General features: G+C 41.6%; 1 protein-coding gene across 2 annotated transcripts in view; it reads left to right on the forward strand.

The window, feature by feature from the left end:
- Nucleotides 1-8,567, forward strand: part of AQR (aquarius intron-binding spliceosomal factor) — a 95,841-nt gene extending 87,274 nt beyond the window's left edge. Inside the window, exon 35 of one of the 2 annotated variants that reach the window (XM_067558070.1) lies at nucleotides 5,098-8,567. In XM_067558070.1, coding sequence (XP_067414171.1) covers nucleotides 5,098-5,346 — 249 coding nt within the window. In that variant the 3' untranslated portion in view covers nucleotides 5,347-8,567. The remainder of the gene's footprint in view (nucleotides 1-5,097) is intronic. The other variant, XM_067558072.1, reaches the window with a different exon arrangement.
- Nucleotides 8,568-11,466: the final 2,899 nt, after the last annotated feature.

Here is an 11,466-nt window from a genome sequence, read left to right on the forward strand (position 1 = left end):
AGTATGGAATATCTAAGGATCGCTGTGACTACTCAGTCTGTTGTTGTTCTAAGTTCTTTGCTCTGAATAAAATTCACACAAGTGTAGACAACCCATACAGCATGTTCCACACCTTTTAATCCATTCATTAGCATTTTCCTGAAAAGGGCATCATGCTAGCTCCAAATTGGCTGGTACAGAGAGTTGTTGAAGACAGACCTGGAAAGGGAACACTAGATCAGATCTCAAGAATATCCAGTAAATGTCTGCACAAAGATTTGTGAAGGGGCTGTGCTTGCTGTTTCAAACCATAGGTGGAATGCATAGTGCAGCCCAGTGATCTTCTGTAAAATCATAGAAATGTAGGATTGAAAGGGACCTCAATATGTCATGTAGTGTGTCATGTGCATTGCACTGAAGCAAATCTAAGTATTATCTATTCTAGACCATCCCAGACAGGGGTTTCTAACCTGTTCTTAAAAACCTCCAATGACTGATTCCACAACTTCCCTAGGTAATTTGTTCCAATGTTTTACTACCCTTACAGTTAGAAAGCTTTTCCTAATATCTAACCTAAATCTTCCTTGCTGCAATTTAAACCCATTACTACTTGTCCCGTTCTCAGTGGTTAAGGAGAAGAGTTTATCACTGTCCTCTTCATAAAAACCTTTACATACTTGAAGACTTATCATGTCTTCCCCCTCAATCTTCTCTTCTTCAATCTAAACAAACCCAGTTTTTTCAATCTTTCCTTGTAGGACATATTTCCTAGAATTTGAATAATTTTTGTTCAAGTGCTTGCTCATGTCGATTCCAAGTAGATGAGTGCGTAGCACATGCACTGTTGCTGGAAGGTTTTTCACCTAGGCATATCCATATGGTCAACTCTGGTGCTCCTGGAGTTGCTCCCTCATGGTGCCATATATAAGGCCCTGCTGACCCCTCCCCCCCCTTCAGCTCCTTCTTACTTCCTGAAACATCACTCTTCTCTTGCTCAGCAAGCTCTTCCCCAGTGGATTTTTCAGACATTGCCTTTAAATAATTAAGATTTTAATGTGAGCGATAGTTCATAGATTAGTATGGTTAGAGTAGTTAAGATCCTGTCTGTTGAGGTCTTCTCCCCCTATCCCTTGGGCCAGGGCATGCCTCGATTCCCTGAGTTTAAGCCATACACGGCCTGCAAGAAACCTGTGCCCTGTGCACAGAACCTGTCTGAAGTGTCTGGGAGAGACCCATCAGAGGGATTGCTCTAAGATCTGCAGGGGATTCCGCCCCAGAACTAAAAAGGACAGAAGCCAGAGGCTAACATTCATCCTAATGGAAGCAGCTCTCTGACCCCCGGAGCAAAGCCCAGCTGAACCAAGACCAGGCGCTTGGGGAAGAATGCTCCAGCGTCCATAAAAGGTACGGCACTGAGGAAGGACTCTATGCTTAGAGATGCTCAGTACCAATATGCCTCACCAGCACCAAGGGAAGCTTCACACAGAGAGACACAACGTCACTTGCAATCTCTGGTCCTGCATAAGAAGCAGAGGAAGACAGACAGAGGATGCTCACCAATGGCAAAAACACCTGGACGTTAAGGCTCAAGTGCAGTGCGACCCCCGCTGGGGCCACTCAAGTCCCAGACCCTTGGGCACAGTAACGTTGACTCCAACCCCACTGAGGGGTCTGTCGAGTCTGGTGCCCTTGGACTTCCCACCCAGGGAGAGCCATGAGGAGGTGGCATTGCAGTGGGTCCCCTCCATGCTGGAGACCTTAGAGGTGGCAAGAGACCTCACAGAGAACATGGCACCGATATTCCCTCTTAGGCGGGATTGAGCTCAGGATCCCAGACCACTGGTTTCAAAAAAGCTCCCAGTGCCGTCTATGGACAAGCCAGCCATGATGCCACAGTCGCCCTTCCCACGGTGCCACTGTCCAGCACTATCTGGCACTGAACCACCCTGGCCCCTAGGAGTGAACAGTATACCTCTGAATCTGGAGTGGAGTTGTACAGTTCAAGAAGCAGCTGGCACTGATTGAGGAGGCATCAGAATGTTGAGGTGGGACAACCCCTCTCCATGCCTTGGCCTCCTCAATGGCAAATGCCAGCTCAATGTTCATTTTGGACCCGGTGGGCATTCCACCAGATGCAGGCTCACACTCCAGTCACTCACTCACTCGTTTCCAAGAGAAGAACCCACCCAACTCATGCAGCTGGGGAAATACCACACAGCACTGAACCAGGCTTCGAACTCAGCACTGAGCAGGAATTCAATCCTGGCACCGAATGTGAGGAACCACTACCTTGGGACCCCTTGGATGCCAAAGGGCAGGAACAGGGCATGGTGCCCACCAGAGTCTCTTGGTCATTGCGAGATGAAGCAGTGGCAGGTGCAACAGCTGCGCTACTATGGATGATGACAGGATCCACCAGGAGCTGTTGCGAAAGGTGGCGCAAAACATGAGGCTCCAAATAGAGCAGGTTTCTGGGAGTGCAGACCTCATGGTTGACATCTTAGCCCTGTGAGTCCCTCCAGAGTCGCTTTGCCATTAATAAAGACCATCCGTGATACAACAAGGTCATTATGGCAAACTGCAGCTTCTTTGCCTCCCACGGCAAAGAGTGACAAGAAGGTACTTTGTGCCCTCCAAGGACCATGAGTACGTTTACGCTCACCCTTCACCAAGATTGCTGGTAGTGGCAGCGGCTAATGAGAGTGAGAGGCAGGGTCAGCAGGGCCCCACCTGCTGGACCTTTTTGGTAGAAAGGTGTACTCTATGGGGGGGCTCCAACTCGGCATTGTGAACCAGGAAGCGATCCCAAGTAGATATGTTTTCAGCTCTTGGGGCTCCATGTCCAAGTTCGCAGAGTCAGTACCACCAGACTCCTTTCAGGGTGTGCCTGAGTACAGTGCACTAATTTGAGACTTGGATCCACCCCTTTTATTTTCAGACCACCTATCCCATTTCTACCATACGTGGGCCCAGATCACATCAGACTGCTGGGCACTACACGTGCTGGAACTGGGATACTTTCTCCAATTTTCTTCTACCTCCCTTCTACCCATCCCCCACCCTCTCCATCCCTCTTCAAGGACCCCTTTCACGAGCAACTTCTACTACAACAGGTGCATGCTCTCCTAAGAATAGGAGCAGTGGAGGAGGTTCCTCGGGAGCTATGTGGCAAGGGGTTTTATTCCTGCTATTTCCTTACCTCGAAAGCCAAGCAGGCTCAGGCCCATCCTTGACCTGCAAAACATCAACAAATTCATGAGGAAGCTGAGATTCCACATGGTCTCTTTGACCGCCATTATTTCCTGTCTGGAACCCAGGGATTGGTATCCTGTCCTGGACTGGAAGGATGCGTACCTTCACATGGCAATCTTCCCAAGTCACAGGAGCTTCCTCCACTTCGTAGTCAATCAGACGCACTATCAGTTTACATTTTGGCCTATCTGCAGCCCCTCACATATTCATCAGGTGGTATGGGAGTAGTTGCCTGCCGACTTGAAGACATCTAAGTTGTCCAAGTAATTCTTAACTTGTTCTTTTACCTATTTTAGCCTAAGATCCTGCCCCATTTACAGTGATGATCACTGTGCTAGTCTTCCAACCACTGCTAACGTTTTGGTGAAAACTGAAACAAAAAAGGCATTTAAGACTTCGGCCATTGCTGCATTTTCTGTCATTTTCTTTCCTTCCTCATTTAGGAATAGGCCTACCTCATCCCTGGTCATCCTCCTGCTTCTCATGTATTTGTAAAATACTTTCTTGTTATCCTTTATATCCCTAGCTAGTTTAACCTCATATTTTGCCTTTGTCTTGTTTTATTTTGTCCATACATGCTTGCTTTCTTAATGTTCGTCCTTTGTAATTTGAACCTAGTTTCAACTTCTTGTAGAACTTTTTTTTGAGTTTCAGGTCATTAAGATCTCCTGGTTAAGCCAGGATGGCCTCCTACCATAGTTCATTCCTATCTTTTCTATGCATTGGTATAGTTTGCTCTTGTGTCCTTAATAATGTCTCTTTAAAAAACTAACTCTCTCTTGAACAGTTTTTTTCCCTTGGACTTGCTTCCCACTGGATCTTATCTCTCAATTCTCTGAGTTCGCTTAAGTCTGCCTTCTTGAAGTCCATTGTCTGTATTCTGCTATTTTCCCTCCTACCATTCTTTAGACTCATGAACTCTATCACTTCAGGATTGCTTTCACCCAAGCTGCTATCCACCTTCAGATTCTCAGTTAGTTCATCCCTATTTGTTAGAATCAAATCCAGAATAGCTTCTCCCCTAGTCACTTTCTCCATTTTCTGTAATAAAAAGTTTTCTCTACTGCAGTGTTTCTCAATTAAATTTGGCCACGGAACCCTTTTTAACTTCTGCGGGGCCATGCGATACCCTCCGCTGAAAAATCCGGGACATCTTCCCCTTTTCGGCGGCGCGCACTATCGGCTGTTTTCGGCGGCACGGTTTCAATTTTTTGCGGAACCCCAGGGTTCCGCAGAACACCAATTGAGAAACACTGCTCTAATGTATTCCAGTAATTTGTTGCCTAGTCTGTACCCTGCTGTATTATTTTTCCAAAAGATGTCTGGGTAGTTGAAGTCCCCCATCACTATCACATACTGTATTTTGGATGATATTGTTAGTTGTTTAAAAAAATGTCTAAACCACCTCTTCTTCCTAGTTAGGTGATCTGTAGTAGACCCCTATATGACATCACTCTTTTTTCTTTTTTTACCCCTTTTATCCGAACCTGGGTGTTTGAGTGAATTCCACTATCCCCAATTTACTGGGGGTGAATTTTTCTTTCTTTTATAGGATTTAGTTAATCCGGAGAGCATGAATTGTGTAAAACCTGAGTATATGCTAAATTCATTTTCATCCATATTTCTATAGGAATTGCGTTAATTGTTCCCTAACATGCCGAAACAGTAAATACTTGTGAATGTAAGGGAGAAAGATATTCAGGTGTTTGGTTGCTAGCTTTTCCGGTTTTATGTACAAATGGTGAAAAGTGTTTAGGTTTTAGATCTAAGGTGAGCAATTTGAGCTAAAATAGAAATTGGTATAGAAGTCTCATCATAAAACCTGAAGTTATGTTTGTGTATCGAATAATCTTCCTCTTTTATTAGCAGGATTTATTGCCCCCACCAGCTCTGGTTGAAGAAAGTGAAACAGTTCAAACTCAGGAAGCAGAAGCAGAAATGGAAGTTGAAAGCAAGAGCACACCAGTGGAGTGTGAAGAAGAGTTGAAGGAAGAGGGAGAGATGGTGAAAGATGAGGGAGTGAAAGTGGCAGAAGAGGAAGAGCATCGGAAAATGCCAGAGCATCCAGGAAGAGATAGTGATAGTGAAGACAGTGAAGCTGAGACTGAAAAGTGATCTTTACCCTCAATATGTTTTGGGCACAGACTGGAGATGATGACAGAGTCAAAAATAACTTGGACCTTGCTAATAGCTGGCCATATAATGTGACCTTTTCTGCATATTTCTCACTGAATACTTCAGTGGACAAATTTAATGATTGGTAAATAGTGTTAAATATTAAGGGATACTGAATTCTTATCAGTATCAATACTTTGTACTTATTGAATCATGTCAAGTGGCAAGTGCTTTTCTTTCATGATTCATTTAGTAAAAATGTTTTTATATTGGTTTTTAATGTTTTGGATAGAAAAAGTTGAAATTTTATTTCTTCATTGTTTCAACCATCAAACCTCTAATGATTTTTAAGTTATTATTTTTTGGCCCATTTCACATTCACTTTTCTCTAACACTTATATATAGGTGTACAGTGGAGAGGCTCTGGAACCAAACTGCATATGCTTCTGTGCAAAGATGTTGGTCTGGTCCCTAATTAAGTGTGTACCTAACTTTAGGCACACGAGTAGTCCCATTGACTTCAGTGGGAGTTAAGTACATGCTTAAGTGCTTTGCTGAACTGGGGTCTTTGAGAGCAGCATAAGACCATGAGCTAGCAGTGCTCTTTTTCATTGCTGCCTTCTGCTGCTGTTCTTCGCATGTCAGCATAGGCAAAAGAAGAAAGATGCAGCTTTCCAAAGACATTGAAGTTTTGAAATTGATAATATTGTGCAATAAAAATAAAACTTTAATTTTTATTTAAAGAGACATTAATTGCCCATGATAAAGTAACATCAAGTAAAGGTTGTTCCTCACACACAGGAAAAGGGTATGCAAAACATTATCACACATAATGAGACCCTGCTTGAGTGGATTTTTTGGGGTATCTTCCACTGCAAATATTCATGAGCTCCTAGGGAGAAGGTTTTCTACTGATTCATCATCAGTATCTGCCAACTTGGCAATTGATTCAATGAAACACGCACTTCTTTCCCAGTAGATTTGCAAACAAAGCAGTAGCCATAGCCATCCTTCATATTCTTTGCTGGCAAAAGAAAGATATTTGGTTGTAAATCTGCCAGCAAGATTTCCTCACAAAATGTAGACGAGAATCATTCATATTAACGAAGCTTAAAACATTCAAGTTTTCTAAATGTTTATAGTAAAATGAGAACCAAATATAAAGAAAAACAATTAAAAACAAAACTTGAACTCACACCCACATCACCAAGATGATGTATGATGAGAACCATTTCCCCCACCACCATCATCATTAAAATCAATCTCCTTTCCCAAATTAGTGAGGACATGTCTCAAGTAATGCGCATCACAATATCTAGTTTTGGTACTCCAGGCTTTTTGAGAGCTTTTACATTTGTTTTCTGAACTCTCAACCAAACCAGAAAATGAATCACTCGAGAAGGGTATGTGTGTGTCCATTCATCACTTTTTACCAGCAAGAAAAAAATGCACAGGTTATTTTTAAATTGTCTGCTACTGGAGGGGTGAATGATGTAGAGTTAAATATAGAGGTGATACAGTTTCATAAAGTAACATGCATATGTTTAATCAGGGATGAATAGTACAAGGTCTTCAGGCAACATATGACCAGATCAACTAAGGGTTTTCTTTGCTTTCCAACCTATTTCCTCTAAATATTTGAGTGTCTGACAATCATCTATCTTGGTTCTTCAAAAAAAAAAAAAAAAAATTGGAGCAGGAGCAGATGGTACTTGTACATAATTAATGAAGCAACTGGGAGGGGGGATTGAACCATTTTCGGGGGGAAAAAAATCCTGATTCCATCTTCAACCGTCTATCTCAGTAGCAATAAGAGTACAGAGCCTGACTGACTGCCTACAGCAACCAGAGAAGGTTTATAAAGAATAAAGGAAGGAGTAGATACTTTTGAATTTTGAGTTGGAGCTCTGTAGTTGCTGACCCTCTGGCTTTTTCCCCATGACTACTCCACATCCTGATGCGCACAGAATCTTTGTTGAGCTGTGCTACATGTGTAGACCCTTCTGCATGGTCTCCGGGAATCCTGGCTCCCCATTGCATGTGAAGCAATGTGCACTTCTACTGTGTCCAGAGCCCTGGTAGATCCAGAGAGTATGAATGGAGATTTGCTCCTAAAATGGTGAGGAGAGGTGTGAATGTGATTTCCACTGGAAGGGAACAGGGACAGTTTAATTAGTACCAGGAGCAAAAGCCTGAATCACTACTTTACTGCATGCTCATTTCCCAAAGGATGGGACATGCCTCTCTGGGGAATTGTGTGTAGGAGGGGAGAAGAGTTAAAGTTCTATAAACTTAGGGTATGACTATACTTAAGATGCTGCAGCCATGCTGCTGTAGTGCTTCAGCATAGATACTATCTACATCTACCGGAGATTTTCTCCCATCTGCATGAGTAATCCATTTCCCTGAGAAGCAGTAGCTAGGTCAATGGTTAGGTTGGTATACCAATGTAAATTCCTAATGTATGAGGACCGTGATTGGTTTCATTTTCTTGAAAGGGGAAGGGATCAAATTCAGAAGTCTGGGAGAATAGATGGTTTACTGTATGTACCAGTGATTGGAAACCTTTGGTTTTTTTAATCCTTCCATTCAAAGCCCTACTGAGCCTTCATGTTTTAAATATATTGCTCAGTGAAAGAAGGATCCAATAAATCTTTCCTCCAAGATGTGCATGTAGTTCTGTGGGATACTGTTGACTCTTTTTCTCATAAGAAAATGTAACGCACAAAATTTAAATCCATAATTTAGATCTCTGTAGCTTGTTTTTGAAAGTATTTTCTTGGAATTTAACCTTTCTTTCTAGTGTTTGCAGCTTTGTGCTAATGAATGAGAGGCAGATAGTGAAAATGAATAGTATATTTTCATTGTCTCAAGTTGACTGAAATGCAAACTGTAAATAAGCACTTTTTACAAAACCCTAAGATCCATAGATGTTTAATTCCATAGGAAATAGGATTTTTTTTTTAAAATTCCACTGTAGTGTTTGCAGCCTGAACATTACTATATAGATCGCTGTAGTAGTGCCTCGGACCCTAGAAAGCAAAATGGACTAGGAACAAAAGTGAAACATTTTATTTTCTATTCTGAGAATTGTAAACAAAACAAAAAAAATGTAAATGGCTTAACTACTGAAAGCAAATATGTAAAATTATTTATTTACTACTTCTGGGGTGAGGGGTGGTGGTGAAGATTTTTACTTTAAACATTACTTGTTTTTTTAAGATGACTGTGTCCCTTTAATTTTTTTGTCACCTGATCAAGACGGAAACTTTAGATAAATGAATTAGATAAGTTTCTGGATAGTACAAAATCTCTGCTCCTCTCAGCACATTATGCAGAAATGGGAAAACATAGGTGTAATAAAATGCTTCAGCAAACAGGCCATCCCATTCTACAAAATCCAGTGCACAATATATGGTCTCCACTCCAAATTATGTTCTCCTTTGTGTCAATTTTTAAAGAAGTTAGTTTCCATAATACTGGAATTTCTTTTAGTGAATTCTTTTAAACAGTTAATGCCTCATTCTGCTCTGTCTGCTGATGTAAATCTGGAATTACTAAAAGCAGAGATTATACTTTGGATGCTACATTTCAGCCTGATGCAGATTTGCAGTGACCAATTTTATAAATGTTAAAAGATGTTTAGCAAACCAACTCAGCTTTTGAGAACATGACACTGAGCTGTTGTGAACATGGCAACTCTAATGTGCTGTTCATTTGTATAATTACTGAAAGAGCAAGGCTAAAGAGCAAGTTACCTTATGTCAGTGACTGTGTTCTGCTCTTCCTATGAGGTCTTAGTATGTTTTATAAAAAAAACAAACCTTTCCCCCCCCACATCTTTTTAGGGAAATAATGGGAAAACTGCAGTTTTCTACAAGATTTTTCTGGATCATAACATCCTCAGTGCATGACTAATGGGCTGTTCATGGTACTTGGAGACAACTCAGCCAAGTTCTTAGGAAATTGGGATAAGTCATTCTCTGACACTTGAGGCAAACTTTTTGCCATTCTTGCTCGCAGCTCTTTGACCCTTGTTCTGCTAGATGACAGGGCTTCAAATCAGACCAGTGTGATGGGACAAAAAAAGCAGAAGGTGTTAACAAGCAATTTACAGAAGGATGAAGAGCTCCCTAAGCTCCTAAGGGTAAGTCTATTAAATTCTCTTTTCTCACCTCACATACAATAGCAGCTCAAGCAATAGCTTGCAGGTTTCACTATGGGCCCTTAAATAGGTTCTAACCTCCTTAGGGAAGGAAATGGGCATCTTTATCTCCCCTTCCCCTCTAGATAAATTTCTGGAGTCTTCTAAGCAAACTATTCAGATACTTACCTTCAGATTTTGTGCCTCCTGTCAAAGAGTTGGAGGCAGGCAGGAACCTCCTCCCCAAATGACTGTTAACAGTGCAAAAGAGACCTCTTTGTCCTCCAGTAATTCTGCAATGGAATCATCAGTGTAAAAAGCCAGTGACCCAAAAAGGAAAGAAAAATAATCTGAGGCATCACAAATCTTCCCCTCCCCTCTTCTAGTTTCCCTACAGAAGAGGAAGAACTCTCAGAATCTAATCTTGAATAAGCACCCCAGAAACTAGGGGAAATATTTTATTCTTAACAAATTTGAGACAACGTACAGGAAGGTGGTGGCCACAACTGAGACATAACCTGAAAACAGCTGGGAAAACTAAAATTATTAAATGAGAGAGTGCTCTTTCCAAATGGGGTCATGGAGGACTGGGAAACCACTGACATAAGAAAATGTCCCAGTACATAAGCCAGGCCGTTTTACAAAATTCAAGAACCCAAACATACTATAACATTTTTACTCAAGACAATCACTGTGGAAGCTGCCCTCCCCAAAAGTATAGTGATCTCTAGAGGGGACTTCCCAAAAAAGTCCCATCAGTAGAAAATCAGTGTCTTTAGCAAAGATTTTGAGGTTTCTTCTGTGGCTCTTGAGTGCCTTCTTAACTACTACATGTTTTACCAGGGCTAATATGTTCTAGTGCAATGACCTGAAAGAGTTAGACATATACAGGCATGATATTTCTTTCTGTAATGAAGGCAATTCAGTACTGAGCTTATGGCACAATACAAATATATTACAAAACTGTATTCAAAGAACTTTATTAAGGTTGCCAAATCAAGCGCTCAAAAGTTTGAAAATGCCAAAATTAAGCTTGCTTGTGCATCTTCTCAACCAAACTTCCCACATTATCCTCTCAATATCCATTTACCAACTGACCATCAGGAATGCAGATGAGCACCCAGAAAAAGACTTCCAGTGCAGCCACTCTCCCAAACCGGTCACAGAGAAGAGGAGGAGTGGTGGAAGGGTAATACCCTCCCTGTGAGTGTCTTGGCCTTATAAATAGGATTCAGCTGCTGCTATCTCCCTATTAAGGGAATGAGATGGTGTGGGGATATCATCTACCCACCCCCATACCCACCAGATATGTATGCTCCTCAGTCAACTGCCAGGCAAATTACCCTCCCCACTTGTCTCTCACTTATAAAAGGCAGCCTTGGGCAGCTCCATCTAACTCCTTGCTACAGCTTAGATTCTGATCCAAGGAGGCTATTAAAGTGGCTGCTTCTTAATGTATCCTACTTGAGACTCTTACTTTCATAAAGAAACAAACAAAGGATTTTTTGGTTGAACTTTTCTGTAACAATGCATTTGAATCTCCAGCAGAAACCTCTATCATCTCCATTGTGGAGAAGGGGACAAAAATATAAGTGCCAAGGAGAAGCTACCTAAGCTACAAGTAAGAGCAACTTTCTCCTGTGTCTAAGTACTATCTTGACTCTTAGAAAATAGCACCAGTGCAAATGCTATGTATATTTCCTTGTAGAAAATTCAGATGCTAGCACAAAGTTCAGGTAACTGTTGCTACACTAGACTCTGAATGGTTTGGTCCCATTGATCCATTAGTTATAGAATGCAGGGGTATCCAGACTAGAAAGTCTATAAGTGTCTGTGGACCCACACTATGCAAAAATCTTTACAATGTTTTGATGAGAAAGAATAGTTTAAAAAAATTCAGGTGGGAAGTCCTGTAAGGGTCATTAATATCATTCTTGGCACTCTCTGCAAGAGATAAAACAAGCCAGCCCTATTAT

Source organism: Emydura macquarii, unplaced genomic scaffold, assembly GCF_026122565.2.
Source record: "Emydura macquarii macquarii isolate MOO-44397 ecotype Brisbane River unplaced genomic scaffold, CSIRO-AGI_Emac_v2 contig_1876, whole genome shotgun sequence".
NCBI lineage: Eukaryota > Metazoa > Chordata > Testudines > Chelidae > Emydura > Emydura macquarii.